This window comes from Electrona antarctica (assembly GCF_951216825.1).
Source record: "Electrona antarctica genome assembly, chromosome: 2".
NCBI lineage: Eukaryota > Metazoa > Chordata > Actinopteri > Myctophiformes > Myctophidae > Electrona > Electrona antarctica.
Window position 1 is genome coordinate 53,958,111 of NC_136807.1, and position 22,192 is coordinate 53,980,302.

The window sequence follows — 22,192 nt, forward strand, 5'->3', positions numbered from 1 at the left end:
GTGAAGAGCAAACCACCGCCACCGCTCCAGCCCTTCTCTCTCCAATCCAATCCAATCCACTTTATTTATAAAGCACATTTTTATACAACAAGGTTGAAACAAAGTGCTGTACACAAATAAATACTAAAAATATCAGGGGAAAACAAAAAGCAACAACAACAACAACAGTACATAAACAGGGAAACATAAGGACAATGCAGTGGAAGCAGCAACTCTTAATCAGTATGTTCAAATGCCAAGGTGTACAAATGAGTTTTCAGACGTGACTTAAACACAGACAAGGATTGCGAAGCTCTGACATGAGGTGGAAGTTCATTCCACAGTGTGGGTGCTACAACAGAAAATGACCTATCCCCCCCGGGATTTCAGCTTTGATCTTGGGATTTTGAGAAGTGACTGGTCAGTCGACCTCAGGGCCCTTGTCGATACTTTGGGGGCTACAAGTTCCGATATATAGACTGGTGCCAACCCATTTACAGACTTAAAAGCAAATATTAAGATCTTAAACTGGATCCTGTAACGCACAGGAAGCCAGTGTAGGGAGGCAAGGATCGGGGAGATGTGGTCATACTTCCGTGCCCCTGTTAAGAGGCGAGCGGCCGCGTTTTGGACTAACTGTAGTCGTGACAGACAGGCTTGGGTAACACCAACATACAGTGCATTACAGTAGTCAAGTCGGGTTGAAATAAAAGCATGAATAAGACGTTCGAAATCATTAAAAGTTACAGCAGACTTGACTTTCGCTAAAAGCCTCAACTGATAAAAACTGGATTTTACCACCTCTCTGTTTTTACTCACCACCGCTCAACGTTATTTCAGCTCCGGTGGTCACCTAACCACCGAAAATCCAGACTATGTATGAGCCTTTAGAGTTCAGCATTGGTGAACCATGACCCGGCAGTGATTGGCTCTAGCCAATGGGAGGACAGATACACCCTGTGTTCACTCCACTGGGCGGGGTTTCATTGTGATCCAGCAGCACTCCAAATGCAAGGCGTCTGCCTTGCATTTCTGCCTTGCATTTCCAGAGCAAACACAACACATGCACTCGGATTTCAATAAATGTAAACATCTTTATTGGTGGTGAATGGCCTGAATACCTAGCACTGTTTACCCCATCCGGATAGCTTAGGTTAAAACAAAACAAAACAAATCATCAGGAAGTAATGCACAACATTCACACAAGGGCTCATAGGACACTGGAAACAGGTGGATACTGATGGCCATGCCCTCTGGTTCAGCTAAATATTTCCCCTTGCTGTATGAGTCTTCATGTGTGTTTTTAGATTACTCAACTGACCAAAGGCTTTGCTACAAACATTACAAGTGAAGGGCTTTTCTCCGGTATGAGTTCTCATGTGATTTTTTAAAATACTCAACTCAGCAAAGGCTTTGCTACAAACTTTACAAGTGAAGGGCTTTTCTCCGGTATGAGTTCTCATGTGTTTTTTTAGACTACTCAACAAAGCAAAGGCTTTGCTACAAACATTACAAGTGAAGGGCTTTTCTCCTGTATGAGTTCTCATGTGTGTGTTTAGATCACCGTTATCACGAAAGCCTTTGCTACAAACTGAACAAGTAAATGGTTTTTCCCCTGTATGGGTCGTCATGTGTCTTTTTAGATGACACGAGTGACTAAAGACTTTTCTACACACTGAACAAGTAAATGGTTTTTCCCCTGTATGGGTCGTCATGTGTCTTTTTAGATGACACGAGTGCCTAAATCCTTTGCTACACACTGAACAAGAGAAGGGCTTTTTTCCTGTATGAGTCATCATGTGTCTTTTTAGACTTCCCTCATTATTAAACATTTTGCAACACACTGCACAACTAAAACTCATCTTCCCTGTGTGACTCTGCATGGAGTTAGTTTCTTTCGATGGTTTCAGGTCCCGGGACATCTTGTTGCTCAAAGGCAATCTCTGTCCTTCCACATGTTGTGTCCTGTGTGACTTCAGTGTGTTTAAAGGTGACTGATCTACACTGGGCTGCCACTCATCACTGTCTTCAGTGATGTCAGATTCAGAACAGTGTGAAGAGAGGAGCTGGTCATCACTAGCTGGTTGTGATGTTCCACAGTCCTCTACATCAGCTTGTGTTTTCATGTGTTCAGTTGAGGTGCTGGCTACAGGCTCTGTGTCTCTGTTCTCACCATCATCATCATGTTCACGTTTCACTGCTTGTAATGTCAGCATTAGCCCATCAACCTCATCTGGTCTTTGAAGTATCTCATCCTGCTCATCTTTAATGTGTGGATGCTCTGGTTCCTCCTGGACCAGACTGGAGCTCCTCTCTTCAGAGGAAACCTCTTTACACACAGGGAGGTGCAAGGAGAACACAGGGAGGTGCAGGGAGTCTAGGGAAAAGATACAATGAGAAACGGTAAAGGTTTGATTTTATTTGTTTCATGCAGTGTTTCCTCTGTTACATGAAAAGCTAGTGCACACAGTAGTGCTCAGGTGCAGTTCTCAACAATGGAAAATAAAGTATTCACATTGGTTAAAAAAGCTACGTTGTTTTTATTGCGCTCTAAATTCCATAATGAATGATGGAAACACTGATGGACCAGATTACTGATGTTTTAACTGAACCCTAGTCCGATTCTTGGTACATTCAGATTGATCCAGGAGTCAACACATCGATGCAAATCACAAACTGATTACCGATTCACCGGTTCATCTTCACTTTCTTAGTACCAACACATTTTCCGCGCTGATGATAGCTCCACAAGAAATCAGAATAAAATACACATTTCTGGGATAATCCTTGCACTTACCACTTCAGACTCCATTTTAGCCGTAGCACAGGTTAATTGCATGTGCTTACCTTGCTTACTGTAAATTGCTCTGGATAAGGAGCGTCTGCTAAATGCCTAAAAAGGAAAGTGTAAAGTGCTTGAAACTTACTGAGATCTATGTGGTCTTCAGGTTCCTGTTTAAGGTGGTCTTCAGGGTCCTGTTTAAGGTGGTCTTCAGGTTCCTGTTTAATAGAAACAGTGGTGGCTGGAGGACTGATCTTCACCTGCAGACTGGACTCCACACACTGGTCTGGAATGAAGGAATACAATAAGGACTTTAACAATGAGGACTTTGATGTGACCTGGATAAGGACTTTATATTTTTTTAATAGGCTACCCCAAATGTAATATGCATGTATAGGCTACATAATTAAAGTTGGTAGACTAATGGTAGGCATATACATTTATTTATGCTCCTTTTTAAAAGAAAAGGAAAAAAGCAACATTTAACAATATAAATAAATTGTTGTAGGCTTAATCATCAATAAACAACGCATTGCATCTGCACGTCTACAGTACAGGGGTCCGCCGGTTCTAGTACAAAACAAAAAAGTCCATCGAAAAAAAGACAGATCCACCACCCACCCGCAGATGTGCCTGTCTCTGCAGAGCCGTTTGCAACGTGTTGAGAGCTTGCAGATCAATGTGAACGAACCCTGACACCAGCGCTGCAAAAACAAACGCGTTGAGAACCTGCAGATGCGCCCATCTCTGCAGCACCGTTTGCAGCGCGTTGAGAGCTTGTAGATCTGTCTGTTTTTGCAGCGCTGGTGTCAGGGTTCGTTCACGTTACAGGCGGACATGAAATGAAGTTCAATCAGTGCGTTGAATCAGCAGCAGCAACAAGCTAACACCAACACCAGTCATTTAGCATAGCTTATTGTTAACAATTTGTCACTCCGTCTTTTTCTTTTCTCTCTTTTATTATTTTTCCCCCCGACTTCACGGGTCGCGCATTGGGTTGTGATGAGATACGAGACAGCAGAGTGCATTCTGGTGTGACTGTATATTATTAAACTGCATGGGTCCGGACTCCGGAGCGTAAACAACATAGGCTACAGTACATTAGCCTCCCTCGGACCCAGGCTACAGCCTTTACTCAGCCAGAGTGTGAGTGAGGCGAGGGGACAACGGAGCGCTCAGTGCTGCATGACTTAAACTTCCCCCGTTCCCCGATGTTGCAGCCTGGGACTCTGGGAGCATACCATTATAACGAGAGGAGGGGGTTTCCACTTTCCACCCGGCCGCTTTTACGACTTTGCTAGCCCAAATTGATTCACATTTTGCTCACACTTACATTATTTCGCTGTAGATTAATATTATCTTGCAAAATAAAAAAATCGCCTAATAAAAACAATAGGCGATTGGACTCGTAAAATCACGATTGACGATAGATTCGTATCGTCACCCAACCCTATGGAGCACATTAACACTCCCAACGCGGATCGCGTATCAATACGTTATCAATTAATCAAACGTCGGGTGCGGATCACGTATCAATACGTTTCAATCACTTTTTTATAGCATACTTTCATTCATCTTTTTACCCACCCGGACAATGAAGAACCATCGCCCTATCATTGTTGCTTAGTCCCGCTCACGTGATCAGAAAAAAAACCAAAAAAAAAAAACCCCCCTCCCATCCTGAAAACAGGAGGGCGGGCCGCTTTACGTGTAGAAGCCACTAAGCCAGTCTAAAATGGACGCGCCCATGGAATGATCCAGTCGGTGTATGAAAAGAATCAAATTTAACCTAACCTCGCCTCACCAGGCTTTCCTCCAGCTATTGGCTTTCACACAACACTATACTACTCGATTCCCCCCTCCCCTCCTGTTTCTCCTGCAGGAGGAGCCTGCGAGATGGGGGCTCTGTCCTGGCTGGCTCTGTCTCTCGACAAGACAGTGTGCCGTTGGTGGATCACGTATCGCCATGCAGAACCGTCATAATCGGAGATCGCTCGGACGTGTGATTGTAACGCTTTTTTATTCATTATAATTGTAGTGATAAGACCGCAATGAACGCATCGGGGACGTAATCGACCCGGGTGTAATGTATAACGAACTTTTCCGCGTCCTAAACCGTGGTGTTGTGATCCGTTGTCGTTGACATCACAGCCGGGGGAATCTTTTTTTTTCCTCCATCGCCTCCAACCTGCATGCCCAGGCATGTTCTCTTGTTAGTAAATATACTTCACTAGCTTGAAAAACAAAATCAGCTGATGATGACAACGCGTCTCACCGTTGTACTATAGTTCTGAACCGAACGGTGAAATGGGACTTTTTATAGCCGTACGGATCAAGACTTTTGCTGCCCAATGTGCCCATGACCCCCCCCCCCCCAATGTTACTGCGATCAAAACAATGAAAGCAGTGAGATAGATTAGGCGAGGCGGCTATCATCATCAAAAAGAAAGCATAGTTATGAAGGTTTATAGTCAGACATTGACAGGCAGATATAACAATAAACACAATAAATATGCTATACATCCTATACATCGAATGAAAGCCCTGAATGTGTACTTTTACGAGGAAAATAGTAAACATTGATCCCATGTACAGTTTGTCATAAATTGGATACTGGGTGGATGCACATTGCGCCCACCAGATATAACTGCAGAGAAGACATGGACCTGAACTCAATATTCACAAAATAAGGCCTATAGCGACATATAAATACTATATACCGTATGAAACAGAAGACTCTCTGCTTTCATAAGAAAAAAACTTCTACTGTAGTAATAATAAAAATCACACCCATGTGAAGTGAGTGGTGCAATATGGGACAGAGTTGCACCGCTCACTTCACAGGGGTGTGATTTTTATTATTACTACAGTAGAAGTTTTTTTCTTATGAAAGCAGAGAGTCTTCTGTTTCATACGGTATATAGTATTTATATGTCGCTATAGGCCTTATTTTGTGAATATTGAGGAGTTCACGTCCATGTCTTCTCTGAAGTTATCTGGTGGGCACAAGCTGCATTCAATAACCAATTACTGTCTAACTGTAGATGGGATCAATGTTTACTGTTTTCCTCGTAAAAGTACACATTCAGGGCTTTCATTCGGTGTATAGGATGTATAGGATATTTATTGGGTTCAATTTTATATCTGCCTGTCAATGTCTCTGACTTTAAACCATCCATAACTCTGCTCGCTGTTCAAGATAACCACTTCCAGGCAAATGCAGGTGTTGCAAAAAGGTCAATATCTCCAGAATGGAACATGGTAAAATCAAAATGTATTTTTTTAATTGAAGTGGACAAGTTCAGCTTTCTTTTGATGTAGGCGTGTGATTCTCGCTATAAGAGAACATTTTACTGTGGGCCCCCGAACAAGGCCTTTGTGCAATGTTAAATGGCAGCAACATCCAAATAGGCCTGTTGAGATCTTCCAGCAATCAAAGTGTTAACAATTGGAACGTTAACCATTTCCGGGTCAAGCTGGAATGACCCTGAGTGACCGAGTGGGAGTGACCGAGATTTTGGGTATTGGAATTTGGCTTAGACTAGAGCAGCACGCACACACACACACACACACACACACACACACACACACACACACACACACACACACACACACACACACACACACACACACACACACACACACACACACACACACACACACACACACACACACACACACGTGAAGTGAGGAGCGGACTTATCATCCACCCGCTTCGGATGTTATCACCCGATAATCAAGAGAATGTTCGTGATCAGCACCTTAGAAATGCCCCCAGTGGCCTGGGCCATGGCTCAATGGTCCAGGCACCTTGGCTGGTAATCCAGTCTGGCAGTGTGCCGCGGGTTCGACTCCCGATCCCGACAGCCTTTACTGCATGTCTTCCCCCCATCTCTCTCCCCATTTCCTGTCAGCCTACTGTCTGTCCCTCCATACAAAAATAAAATAAAGGCGAAAGCCACAAAAAAAAACATTTAAAAAAAAAAGAAATACCCCCAGTATGTGATAATCAACATACTGGGAAATCCGGAACTGAAACTATGGGAGTGTTTGCTTTTTATGTCAATGGCGGATGCATGCCGTGTCTGGTGGCCTTGAGCCACGTGAGGCGTCGCCGTGCCGAGCGTTGCGACGGCCACCAGACCCGACTCAGCGCCGTCCGAGTTACATCCCAATAGGCAGAAAATAGTAAATATTAGTAGCCCCTAGTTTCCATGCCAACAATAGAGTTGGAAATGACAAGTTCAGGGGGAGTCCTTGACCAGACTGTGTCTGCACCACCCTGCATGCGTGCAGTCCAGCTGAACACAGCCAAACACCACAATGTCTAGTATGCCAGTATGGCCAGATTAGCCATATTCCAACGTCCTGATAACGGTTGAATCTGATTTCAAATCAAATCATGGCTATGGGGTACTCAGCCAATCAAATCATCGCTATGGGGTGCTCAGCCAATCAAATCACCAGCGCTATGGAATGCTCAGCCAATCAAATCACCGCTATGGGGTACACAAAGACACACAAAGCTGGACATAGGAGGGGATAACGCCCCCTGAAAAAACCTGACATACAAATTATATTATCGCACTGCCTCATGGCTGTCGACAACTTGTAGATCTGTTGTTTTGGGCACATAGAGGCACCACGGAGACACCAGCGCAAAATGAACCCGATAAATATGTCGTAGTGTGTGCGTTCAGTTCACGCTGTGAGTCTAGAACCGTCAATGTTGTTGTTGTTGTGCACTGTTTCCTTATTTATATCTGTCGCCACAGTGAGGCTGGAAATGGTGACCGGAAGTGTCTTGTTCTGAGCGAGTCTCCTCCCTTACCCGCCGTGGGGTGCACTTTTAGCTTCAATGTGTACTTTGCTCAGACTCTGGGAGCATACCATTATAACGAGAGGAGGGGGTTTCCACTTTCCACCTGGCCGCTTTTACGACTTTGCTAGCCCAAATTGATTCACATTTTGCTCACACTTACATTATTTCGCTGTAGATTAATATTATCTTGCAAAATAAAAAAATCGCCTAATAAAAACAATAGGCGATTGGACTCGTAAAATCACGATTGACGATAGATTTGTATCGTCACCCAAACCTATGGAGCACATAGTTGGCACAATTGGAACGTTAACCATTTCCGGGTCAAGCTGGAATGACCCTGAGTGACCGAGTGGGAGTGACCGAGATTTTGGGTATTGGAATTTGGCTTAGACTACAGCCACACACACACACACACACACACACACACACACACACACACACACACACACACACACACACACACACACACACACACACACACACACACACACACACACACACACACACACACACACACACACGTGAAGTGAGGTGCGGACTTAACAACCACCCGCTTCGGATGTTATCACCCGATAATCAAGAGAATGTTCGTGATCAGCACCTTAGAAATGCCCCCAGTGGCCTGGGCCATGGCTCAATGGTCCAGGCACCTTGGCTGGTAATCCAGTCTGGCAGTGTGCCGCGGGTTCGACTCCCGATCCCGACAGCCTTTACTGCATGTCTTCCCCCCATCTCTCTCCCCATTTCCTGTCAGCCTACTGTCTGTCCCTCCATACAAAAATAAAGTAAAATAAAATAAAGGCGAAAGCCACAAAAAAAACATTAAAAAAAAAAGAAATGCCCCCAGTATGTGATAATCAACATACTGGGAAATCCGGAACTGAAACTATGGGAGTGTTTGCTTTTTATGTCAATGACGGATGCATGCCGTGTCTGGTGGCCTTGAGCCACGTGAGGCGTCGCCGTGCCGAGCGTTGCGACGGCCACCAGACCCGACTCAGCGCCGTCCGAGTTACATCCCAATAGGCAGAAAATAGTAAATATTAGTAGCCCCTAGTTTCCATGCCCCAACAATAGAGTTGGAAATGACAAGTTCAGGGGGAGTCCTTGACCAGACTGTGTCTGCACCACCCTGCATGCGTGCATTCCAGCCAAACACCACAATGTCTAGTATGCCAGTATGGCCAGATTAGCCATATTCCAACATCCTGATAACGGTTGAATCTGATTTCAAATCAAATCATGGCTATGGGGTACTCATAGATCTGTTGTAGATCTGTTGTTTTGGGCACATAGAGGCACCACAGAGACACCAGCGCAAAATGAACCCGATAAATATGTCGTAGTGTGTGCGTTCAGTTCACGCTGTGAGTCTAGAACTGTCAATGTTGTTGTTGTTGTGCACTGTTTCCTTATTTATATCTGTCGCCACAGTGAGGCTGGAAATGGTGACCGGAAGTGTCTTGTTCTGAGCGAGTCTCCTCCCTTACCCCCCATGGGGTGCACTTTTAGCTTCAATGTGTACTTTGCTCAGCCAATCAAATCATCGCTATGGGGTGATCAGCCAATCACAAGACAATGTTTGTGTTCACACAAACCCAGAAAGCTGGGCATAGGAGGGGCTAGCGCCCCTCATAAAAAAATATGAATCCATGCAATGTTGTTTCATCACCAAAATAAAATACTACTACAAAACAATCTGCATGCAGTCTGTTGCATTGTCGTCAACTAAAACACTCTCTGATGTCATAATGTAGCTGACCTTACTCTTGTTAGATTAGAACTAATTAGGTGATTTAAAACAGTTGCAAAACTCATGAGAATTGTCTACCACACACACACACACACACACACACACACACACACTATGTAACCATGTTTACTAACCTGCTCTGTGTAGTCTGATGTGTGGCTGTAGCATCACGTCCAGCAGTTTGTTCTGTTTCTCCAGCAGAGTTGCTAGTGTCTCCATCTCTGTCTGGAAGAGGTTGTACATGAACTCTCCCACCGCGCTGAGGCGCTCCAACACAAACACTCTGACATTAAGCGTCACACTACAAACATCAACACCACGCTGTTTGTCCAAAACACACACTATCTCCTCTCCCACCGACGTCATGTGTTCATTTATCTTCAGCCGTACAAACTCCATTTGACTCCTTTTACCTCCTTTAGGAGACATGTGTAAAGCTCTCGGTTCCTACTGTAATATACTAATAATGTGTAAAATGTGTCTTTTCTTACGTCGAGGATCACAAAGAGGTTCCACAACTTTCCACCTCGCCGATTCCGCCATTACGGCATAGCATTACGGTTGAAAATAAAACCACACACATTTACTTCCGTGTCAACGTGTCACGAGCATGCGCAGCAAAGGATGCATGTGCTGCTGCCTGTCGCCACCTCGTGGAGGAGGTGTGTAACTGTTACTGAATACAAGGATGGTGATTGATGATTGGAATTATTTATAGGAATAATAACCCCTTAGGCCTATGTCTTTTTCGAGAAGGTCCTAGACACAATACAATGTTATATACACTTTAACAACATAAAGGAATAGAAACAAATAACACAAAAACTACAACAACCAAATCAACCAAACATTAACAAATAGGCCTATAGGCCTACAAATCATTGGGTTATCACTGGCACAAGTGTGAGAGAGTATATTTCTTTTAAAATAAAATGAAAGCTGCTATAAAGCAATAATATGTCAAAATATTAATGACCTTTTTATTTTGTATTTGTTTGGTATTCAGACAGCCAGCAATGGGTAGAACGTTCCCAAAAATAATGTAGTCTCTGTGACACATCTAGGGGCCACAATCTGCATTCAAAGATGTTCCTAGAAGCTTTGTCATTGGTCAAAAAAACCCGGTCGCAGTGACTAACCAATCAGGAAACAGACAGGCAAATCGACCAATGACAAAGCTTTTAGGAAAATCTTTGAATGCAGATTGCGGGCCCTAGATGTGTCACAGAGACTAAATTTTTTTGGGAGCATTATTTTGACATATTATTGCTTATAGCAGCTTTAATCAAATAAAGTCCTCATATCTCTGTATACAAATTGCATTATCTTCATTCTTTCTTTCTTTCTTTCTTTTTTTCCCAACCCAGGTTCATGTTTTAGGTTATTAAAGCAATTTAAAGTATTTAACTTTACTTACTTTCATTTTAGCGATGTAAGCTATTTTTTTTTGTTTTTGCTATTGTCCTACCACAGGGGTTCTCAACGTTTTTGGCCGGGGACCCCCCAAAATAACTTGGCGACCCCCAGATTGGTCGCGACCCACGGGTTGAGAACCCCTGTCCTACCAGACCCCAGGAAATTACATCTGGCCACAAAGCATCATGAGATCTACTGAATGTGAAGGGGGATATCAATCAATCTTTATTTCAGACCCAGGAGGATCCATATCACAAACAATACAATATAACAGTAAATATACTAGGATACTAGGGGGATGCCATAGGCCTACTGTGTGTCGTAGGCTCAATATGTCAGTTTGTCACCTCCCCCTTCCACATTCAATACACAAATGAGGCAAAACAAGAAGTCAGACTTAACAGTATGAGCGTTTTTACTCGAGTAAAGGAGCTAAACTCACATGACTTGATCATTGCAATGGAAACCCCAGTTTGACTCACAGAGCCGTTGTAGCCTCCTGGTGTTCCTTTTATACTCCCCAAATGACCTACAGCTGTTTCTTCTTTCGTGTATCATCAGATGGCTCTGACAAATGACTCTGGTTTCCCTCCCACCCCTGCCCCCTAGGGAGTGTCACCGGACTGTTCCATAAACTCTGCACTTTATAATTATACTTCTTGCACGGTGTTGTATTTGTGTTGTTGTTATTTTTGTTATATGTGAAAAGGAATGAGAAATGCACACACAATGTCAAAACAAATGACAAAATGGCAAATAAACGTATCTGAATCTGAATCTTAATGGCCAACTCAGTGTCATGCCGCCATATGCATGCCCTCGTCTCCAGTCCTAAGTCAAAAAGGCCAGCTTCTGAGGGTGGGATGTATAGGGGGCAGCCTGTCATGATGTGCTTGGCAGTCTGTTCAGGCTCGCCACACTTGCATGCCGCGCTATCCGACAGCCATCGATGGCCTGGCATGGTGAGCCTTGAGGGACACTGTTCTTCAACCTTCTGAGCCTGCTGGTCTGGCCATCGCTGGTCTGTAGGATGAAGCTACGGTTCGATAGCATCTCCATGATGAGCTTCACCATGTGCCGGTCCGGCTGTCAGGTCCAGGAAAGGAATACTACTTCAGCTTTCTCATTACCCTGAAAGCTGTCCTGGATGTCCTGAGTGAGTAGCGTTACCTGATCAACTGTATACCTGCCTCGGCGGAAGCCAGCTTGTTCCGGTGGGAGTTGTGGGTCCACCACTGGCTCGATGCGGCTGTGAATCAGCCTCTCCAGGATCTTGTATGGAACACTGAGCAGAGAGATGGGCCTGTAGGACTTCGGGTCTTCGGCGGGTTTGTTCGGCTTTGGCAAGGCTACGAAGGAAGCACGGCGCCAGGTCTTTGGGAGCTTGGACCTCCGGAAGCATGATGTGAAGAACGAGCATAGCCAGTGAGATGTTCTTTCACTTTGGTGTATGACAAACTCTGGGTGGATATTGTCTCGACCGGGTGACTTGCCCGGCTTCAGTTTTTTGATTGCTGCCCTTAGTTCGGCCGCTGTGAAGTCTCCCGAGAAGTTAGCATCGGCACTGGCTGCCCTGGAGAGAAATGACACCTCACATGATGTCACTCGTGTGAAATCTTTATCAGCACCAGGAAAGCGACCATTTTTCAGGAGCTGGGAAGCAATGGCATCTGCTGTCACTGGACACCTGTGGGGTGTTGTTTTTCTCCCTGAGAACAGGTTGATGGTCAGCCACGCGTTCCGGCTAGAGTGGGTGAAGTCGATAGATTCCACTTCTTCAGTCCACCTAGCCTTTCGGGTGTCGTCCAGTCTCTGCAGTAAAGTTGTTGCTGTTGCTTCCATTTCTTCCTTGGAGGTCACCTGCTGGTGTTGGCGCAGCAGGCAGCTGCATTCCTCGTCCCAGCCTGGGAAGTAGTTCTTGTTGTAGCCACGTGGGATGTTGCGCTGTTCCAGCGTGCAGAAAATAAGCTTAGAGGCTCTTTTGGGTCGAAGAGCAGCAGTGCTTCAGCGTTAGAAATCCACTCACACAGCGCTTCACCATCCTGTGATGTGTGGCTGTAACCCCAGTCTGTATGTTGGCAGTTGAAGTCACCTGCATAAATGGCGGGAGCAGTCACAGGTGGAAGTGATGTTACAGTCAGTGCTGTTGGTGGGGGCTTGTATACATTCACAACAGATGTTTCTTGGATTTTGGTGACCAGCCACTCAATGTTGCAGCCAGGTGGAGATTGACTGGTGGCTGGTGACCAGCTCAATCCTTCCCGGACGCCCTACAGCTGAGATAACACACCACAAGAAAATAGGACCCCATACCAGATAGCCAGCTGGCGAGACACCAAGGGCCAAACATTTAACTGAGGGACAGGTACTAACATTAACTCATGTGGAATGGTTACAAAGACACTTTTATAAAAGGGATGTTATTAAATGTTTACAACTAAGAATTTCTAGGACAAGTTCAGAGTCCACATAACCCAAATGGTTTGGGCATTATACTGATGGAAATGATCTCCTAGCTTAATCTGCCGTGATTGCAAAGATTGATTAGCTGGTTCCCAATTAGTCCGAAATCAACAAGATCGTGCACTTGGTGACAAGTTTTTGATTTTTGGCATGGTGTTAGGTATGTTATAAGGTTTTCAAAAACCATCGCAAACGAGTTGGGCTCGCCCCCTAGTGGTCTGTTTGCGATGAATCTAAAATTAAAGTATATGGTTAAAATCTTGAAAACGATGCCTTTCCAGAAGTTATTTTACCCCAATTGTTTTTGTATGTTATTTAGCACACCCAATACTAATAGAATCCATTGGAAAATCTCTTATCAATTATTTTGATTTGTAACCATACTGATCCATTTAATATTAGATTCATCGTAAACAGACCACTAGGGGGCGAGCCCATCTCGTTTGCGATGGTTTTTGAAAACCTTATAACCATACCTACCACCATGCCAAAAATTTCACCAAGTGCACGATTTTAAAGGTATATTCAGTGATTTGACTTAATTCAAATATCACTTATTTTTTCTATTTTTCTGGATAATTCTCCCTACTATAGAGTGTGCTGACCATATAAGGAGTTCCTCCCTGTCCCCAGTGAGCCCCTGGGGTCAAAAAACCCTAGTTTCAGTTTGGGCTTTGGGTGGCAAAGCCTTCATCCAATCAAGCATGTGCACATTTTGTTGCCGGGGCGGACTGGGTGGTTTTCCAAATCACCCAAATCACTGAATGCTCTTAACGAATTGGGACCCAGCTAGATTGACAATTTTACAAATTACAATTTAGGCATTTGGTGAATGGGACTTAATCCAGAGTGACTGAATATCTTTAAAGGTACAGCTGGTACAACAGGTTAAAAACATGGCAAATGGACGACACACGACAAGCCAGAGGTTTGTTGTGTCCACATGAACACATTCACTGCCATTGACGTGCCTGCGGACGTCATCCCAAATCCGGGTGCATGCGTTTGGTCTGACGTACTAACAGTCCGACAGGCATTAGTCCAACATCCTAAACCCCAACCTAACCCTAACCTCACAGGGAAGCCACGGGACAATAGCAGAAACACAAAGCCATTCAGATTCAAAATCAGACCATCTTGGTCTGAGGTTGACACTAATGGGCTTGATGGGTGGACTTAATCCCCTCAAAGGTTTAATCATCAAGGTTGAATCATCAATCAACACTTTAATCGTTGACCTCAGAGGTATACGACTAGATTAAGCCGGACTAAAACTAAATATAAGATTGAGACATTTTTTAAGACTAAAACTTAATTGCCCAGACTCTTCTTCAACAAAGATGGCGAAAGCAAACATTATTTGTTCGGTACTCATACAATAGTTTGGTACAAAACACTCCTTAAAGTCCTTAAACCAGAAACCTAACCTCACAGGGAAGCCACGGGTGAGTTTTAACCGGCCACGCATGTGTCTTAACCCATTCAGGACGGGAACCCCTTTCAGTGTTTTAAGGATTAGGTTATACTTTAGCTATTGAAAAATAACAGATCTACAAGCTCGTAGCGCGGCAACTATTTTTGAAAAATCGTGAAAATGTAGCGCAAATCTTTAAATAGGCCTATATTCTTTTAGAGCGAACGTTTTTAACTCAAATCTTTGCTTCTGAAGGGGTCCCTATAGAAAAACATATTTTCAGATGGGGGCCCACAGCCAAATAGAGATAATTATGGGGGTCCTTAGCATGAAAAAGGTTGAGAACCACTGACATAGAAACACAGAAATAGAAACGAAATATAGAAATAGAAACGTTTTTCAGAAAACTTTTAGTATTTAGAAGAGATTTTTTTTAGAATCGGCCTCAGTCCTAAATGGGTTAACCAGCAATGCATGTTGGGAGCCACGGACGAATGCCTGTCGGACTGTTAGTATCTCTGAACAACGTATGCGCCAACCCAAATACAACACTTATAAGAAGGTCCATTCCCCACGCTAAAAGTTAATGCGCGTGCACTGGTGTGAAGAATGACGGTCAGGTTCATAGACAAAGAAAGGTAGTCGCCTCCTTCGGCTCTGGGGCGTCTGTATCTCCATAGACATAGAAAGGTAGTCGCCTCCTTCGGCTCTGGGCGTCAGTCTGTATCTCCATAGACATAGAAAGGTAGTCGCCTCCTTTGTTTCTCGAGCACCATCTTACAGGGAACGAAGCCACAGAAGCTTCTGCGTGAGTCACAGAGCGGACGTTCGGTACGCCAATCAGAGGAAGGCGGGTCTTAGTCACTTGAGTGGCAGCGTGCCCTAAGACGGAAATAGCAAGATCTCTGTTTTACTTCCCGTATCTGCGTGACGTGGGCACACACCATTTTAGGAGACCGGAAGCTGGTTGGAGTCTGTGACATGAATTTGGACTTTTTCCATAACTGTCTTGGTTGATTGGGGCTGATTTGGGAATCATGACATTTTGCCATCTGTTATTTATTTCACATTCACAATCAGGTCATACAGACCACCTGTGAAAAAATAAATGCTTTTCCCTATAAAGACAAGTTTGACTGACTATGTCACAATAACAAAACATTGTGCAGCAGTAGGCTGTACTAAAAGGTATGTTGGAGAAGAAGCAAACCACGCCTACCATTTGTAGGATTTGTACCATTTTGCCTCTAGTGGCTCCAACCGGGATCGACTATCTTTGTATATTAAAAGTCTTTGGTGTACCTTCTGCACTTCCGCTTGACTTCCACCTTGTCTGTGATACAGGTCGCTCCAATTAATTGCAATGAGGTATCTAGCTTTTTATATCTATGTTAGGGTTCAGCATTTGTGAACCAGGACCCAGCAGTGATTGGCACTAGCCAATGGGAGGACAGATACACCCTCTGTTCACTCCACTGGGCGGGGTTTCATTCAGTGATCCAGCAGCACTTGAAATACAAGGCAGACGATCCAGAGCAAACACAACACATGCACTTGGATTTCAATAAATGTAAACATCTTTATTGGTGGTGAATGGCCTGAATACCTAGCACTGTTTACCCCATCCGGATAGCTTAGGTTAAAACAAAACAAAACAAATCATCAGGAAGTAATGCACAACTTTCACACAAGGGCTCATAGTAACTGGAAACAGGTGGATACTGATGGCCATGCCCTCTGGTTCAGCTAAATATTTCACCTTGCTGTATGAGTCTTCATGTGTGTTTTTAGAGTACTCGACTGACCAAAGGCTTTGCTACAAACATTACAAGTGAAGGGCTTTTCTCCGGTATGAGTCCTCATGTGTGTTTTTAGAGTACTCAACTGACCAAAGGCTTTGCTACAAACTTTACAAGTGAAGGGCTTTTCTCCGGTATGAGTTCTCATGTGTTTTCTTAGAGCACTGCTGTCACCAAAGCCTTTCCTACAAACTTTACAAGTGAAGGGCTTTTCTCCGGTATGAGTTCTCATGTGTTTTTTTAGATCACTCATCTCAGCAAAGGCTTTTCTACAAACTTTACAAGTGAAGGGCTTTTCTCCGGTATGAGTCCTCATGTGTTTTCTTAGAGTACTGCTGTCACCAAAGCCTTTCCTACAAACTTTACAAGTGAAGGGCTTTTCTCCGGTATGAGTTCTCATGTGTGTTTTTAGATGACCGTTAAAACAAAAGCCTTTGCTACAAACTTTACAAGTGAAGGGCTTTTCTCCTGTATGAGTCGTCATGTGTGATTTTAGGTGACCCTTTTGACTAAAGACTTTTCTACAAACTGAACAAGTAAATGGTTTTTCCCCTGTATGGGTCATCATGTGTCTTTTTAGATGACACAAGTGACTTAATCCTTTGCTACACACTGAACAAGAGAAGTGCATCATGTGTCTTTTTAGACTTCTCTTATGATTAAACCTTTTGCAACACATTGCACAACTAAAATGTGTCTTCCCTGTGTGACTCTGCATGGAGTGAGTTTCTTTTGATGGTTTCAGGTCCCGGGACATCTTGTTGCTCAAAGACCTTCTCTGTCCTTCCACATGTTGTGTCTTGTGTGACTTCAGTGTGTTTAAAGGTGACTGATCTACACTGGGCTGCCACTCATCACTGTCTTCAGTGATGTCAGATTCAGAACAGTGTAAAGAGAGGAGCTGCTCATCACTAGCTGGTTGTGATGTTCCACAGTCCTCTACATCAGCTTGTGTTTTCAAGTGTTCAGTTGAGGTGCTGGCTACAGGCTCTGTGTCTCTGTTCTCACCATCATCATGTTCACTTTTCACTGCTAGTAATGTCAGCATTGGCCTATCAACCTCTTCTGGTCTTTGAAGTAGCTCCTCCTGCTCATCTTTAATGTGTGGAGGCTCTGGTTCCTCCTGGACCAGACTGGAGCTCCTCTCCTCTTCAGAGGAAACCTCCTCTTTACACACAGGGAGGTGCAGGACGTCTAGGGAAAACACAGGGCGGTGCAGGGAGTCTAGGGAAAAGACAGGGAGGTGCAGGGAAAAGACACAATGAGAAACGGTAAAAGTTAGATTTTTTTTTCATGCAGTGTTTCCTCTGTTACATGAAAAGCTAGTGCACACAGTAGTGCTCAGGTGCAGTTCTCAACAATGGAAAAAAAAGTATTCACATCGGTTAAAAAAGCTCAGCTGTTTTTATTGCGCTCTAAATTCCCTAATGAATGGAAACACTGATGGACCAGATTACTGATGTTTTAACTGAACCATAGTCCGATTCATGGTACATCCAGATTGATCTAGTCCGATTCATGGTACATTCAGATTGATCTAGTCCGATTATTGGTACATTCAGATTGATCCAGGAGTCAACGCATAGATGCAAATCACATTGTTAATGTTAAAACCGATTACCGATTCATCGGTTCATCTTCACATCCTTAGTACCGACACACTTTCACCCCTGATGATAGCTCCACAAGAGATCCGAATAACTCACCCCTTCAGACTCCACTTTAGCCGTAGCACATGACTAGTCTTTACGACCATGCAGTCTTATTCAGAGGTTAAAATGTAATTGCAAATGTAGTGAGCGATTACTATAGAAGCCTGCCTGGCTTGTCTGTCTGTCTTTCACGCTGTAACAACACCTGCCCGCCACCAGAGGGTGCAACTGTATCACACACACACACACACACACACACACACACACACACACACACACACACACACACACACACACACACACACACACACACACACACACACAGTAGAAAACTTTAAAAAATCTTTAAAAAAAGAAAGGAAAAAAAAAAGAAAAAATCTTAAAGACTTGAATCTTTAAAAAAAACTTTAAAAAAGAGAAAGAAAAGGGTGTGTGTGTGTGTGTGTGTATATGTGTGTGTGTCAGACTGCCACAACAGCTGCGTTCGCTTCCCGCGTTCACGCGCCTTACTTGTTTAGAATCTAAATGAACCCAACATATGTCTAAATAACATCTAAACGTTAGATAGCATGTTATTTAGACAGATGCTAGGTTAATTTCATGACCTGGCATCCTACAGTTTGTCTAGTTTCAATGTACAGATTATTTATTATGCGATATTATAGTGTTTAGACTCATGCTAGGTTCATGGTTTACCTACAGTATGATGCTAGATCACTGAGACACTACACTGTCTATATACATTTGATGAATGTGCTTACCTTGCTTACTGTAAGTTGCTCTGGACAAAGAGCATCTGCTAAATGCCTAAATAGTAAAGTGTAAAGAGCTTGAAACTTACTGAGATTAAGGTGGTCTTCAGGTTCCTGTTTAAGGTGGTCTTCAGGTTCCTGTTTAAGGTGGTATTCAGGTTCCTGTTTAATAGAAACAGTGGTGTCTGGAGGACTGATCTTCACCTGCAGACTGGACTCCACACACTGGTCTGGAATGAAGGAATACAATAAGGATTTTAACAATGAGGACTTTGATGTGACATGGATGAGGACTTTATGATGGGACACGAATAATGGCTTCAATTAGGGATGTTAAACGACTCATATTTGGCGAGTCAGCGTGTCGTGGCCATTTACAGACGTGTCGAATCCATTCAAAGCATTAGTTTTGCAAAAAAACACTCATTGGGCTAAACACGGCCAATGCCGTCATCACAAATTGATGATGTCAGCACATTTGGGCAAGTGGGCATGGCCGTTTTAAGCCCAATGATTGGAATGGATTCAGCATCATGAAAACCCCCTAGTTTGACACATCACATGCTAGATAAAGCATTATGAAATTTTGAATATTTTGCCTTCTATAGGTTGTTAATGGTATGGTCACATATTATGCCAATTATGAAAATTGCTCAACATATGCAAGTTAGCATCCGGCAGTTTCTACATGCTGGGGACCCATACTCAACATTTCTAACATAAAACGTTGGTGTACTCAACATGTCCGGGTTCACTTTTTGGCTACTAGACTATCTACCAAACACTCCTGGGATAACCGGTACTTGGCAGTTGGTACATCAGACACAGCAAAGCAGGCACTGTGAACAATATAAACGGCTTCACATATTTTATACTGAAGCTACAAAACGTTTCAACAATATCAAATCAACTGGGTAAACATAAAGTAGCAAACAAACAAATATCATACCATGTGGCTCTGCTGCTTCAAACATGCTGTCTCTGGCTGAGTGTGTGTGTGTGTGTGTGTGTGGTTAGCAGGCCCCATCTAAGTACTGTTTGTGCAGTGACAGGAAGTTAACCAAATACAGGAAGTTCCAAAATAAAGGTAACCCAAATGTAAACAAATTCATTTCAAACTAGATTAGTAGTTGAAGTTAAAATACCAAGTGTCATGGACACTTACACTCTCCTTTTGTTTTATATGTTTAATTCGCCGTCTTTTGATAACTTAAGACTTTCCTTGGACAGAGTGACAAGGATGACGCGTTGGGAGAACGTACGCAGAAATCGATGAGTCAGTGGCTTGCTAGGGCTTCTGGGAAACTGAGGCACCATTAGGCCGTGCTGCGACCCAAGAAAAAGTGCCTAGAAAATTATTTTCGTTCCCGCGTCTTTGGCACTACGATTTCAATGCATATTTCCATAGACAATACCCTTCTGGACTTTGGGTTAAAAGTTCTCCGCATAATATCCTGCAGTATTTTGTCACAAGCCAGAAATGTATATACAAGTGTATAACCAAAAAACGAAAATCTTGTGCTGCTGTTTTTGCTTGTAAAATGTGTTATATTGATTGTGGCAACACAAACTATTTCTCAAATGTCATAATTACATATACCTAACATCTGAAACAAGTATTAGTGCCTTAGTTTAATCATGTGAATTTAGATCATGAAATGTAGCAAATTTGTTAAAGAAAACTCTTCAACTTAAGTGATGGCACCTAGCTCAATGAAACATACACAATAGTTAATTTAGCCAAAAGCTTATGTTTCATACATAAAGAATTTCACAATCTACTGTGTAATGAAAGGTAGAAAAGAAAAGCAGCCCACCTTGGCCCAAAATGGCTGAAAATCTATCAAAATGTTACCACGCCCCCTAAATTGGAATAATGCAAAAAATGGACAAGACTAAAAATAAATGCACTAAAGGTCAGAATTATTACAACATATGGTATGAAACATTTATTCAAGTATCACAAAGTGTCACAGAATCTGGATTTAGCTAGGGCGCCCAAGCTGGCAACCTTTGTGGTCGCCATAGCGGCCAAATCCATGGCTGCTATACCTAAAATGGTTTTGGCTGTAATATTTGAACCAGATGAGCTACAAATGCAAACATTGTCTCTATGTCATGTTTTTTGACCATTACAAACACATTGGAATGCTTATAATTATGATTGAGTGTGTCTGGAACCTTAATTTGCATATTTACAAGATGGCACTAAGTGAAAACGAGTGAACCTTTGACATTTTTGACAAACTTAAACACATTGAAATGCTCCGATTTATGAGTACATCTATCCAGAAAATTCTAATATATATGTTTTTATATATATGGCCACTATACCCAAAAAACGTATTCAACATTTTCACCCAGAACACCTTTAGGAACAGCCTAAAAAAAGCAACCTTTGTATGTTACACATTTAATTTATTTAAAACAATACAAAATGAAAGTAATGATAGAGTATGAGTAGGAGTATGACCAACTAACTTCACACTCGGCATGCACGTTGCTGCTGACCCCAGCACAGGGACATTTATATGTCCGGTGTCGAGTTGATTGGATAGGCGGTTGTCCAGAACTACTTACAGTATATATGCCCATGCATGGGTATGGGCGTATCAGTATAGTGTAGTGTGTAGTGCAGTGTTAGTGTAGTCATATATGGAGATCCGGTTGTCCAGAACCGCTGATTCAAACTACCTACAGTATATACACCCATACATAGATATTGGCATATCAGTATAGTATAGTATAGTATAGTATAGTATAGTATAGTATAGTATAGTATAGTATAGTATAGTATAGTATAGTATAGCATAGTACCAGTAAGTCTGAGGGCGAGAAGCTAACGGTCTGCATTAATAACTTTGGGGCAGGCCCATCTAGAGTTTACACGGACAGGTATCAGTCAAAAGGGAGACATCGAAGAGGAAGGATGGATGGGGAAGGATCAACATATGGAATGTCAGAACAGGTTCTGACATACAGTATATCCATATGGAGATCTAAGGGTTGGGGTCAGTTGTAGAGTTGCTGGCCAATATTGATGACATCAGGGATCTCCATCCCTGATGATTTCACGTTATGTCACTCACAAGACCTGGGCAATATGGGGGCTTTCCCCATGTATGGGGATTTTGAGTGATACACTGACTGACTGACGGAAAATGCGCAATTTCATAGTAAATGTGACCTGTGGTCGCAATAATATAGTATAGGCATATATGGAGATCAGGTTGTCCAGAACTGCTGAACCAAACGATATGCCCCTCCCTGATGACAGGGAGGAACTGTGGAAATCTTGCTGCATTGTGACCGATGGTGAGTGACTACGTCGGCCCCCTTCAGTTTTTACATACCAGG

At 43.1% G+C, this 22,192-nt stretch overlaps 1 protein-coding gene across 1 annotated transcript in view; it reads right to left on the bottom strand.

Annotated features, from left to right (window-relative positions):
• The window catches only part of LOC306934170 (uncharacterized protein), a gene marked incomplete at its 3' end in the record, with an annotated part of 36,167 nt that overhangs the window by 1,577 nt on the left and 12,398 nt on the right, over positions 1-22,192 (bottom strand). Inside the window, exon 4 of the mRNA XM_079516692.1 lies at positions 2,907-3,047. Coding sequence (XP_079372818.1) covers positions 2,907-3,047 — 141 coding nt within the window. The remainder of the gene's footprint in view (positions 1-2,906; positions 3,048-22,192) is intronic.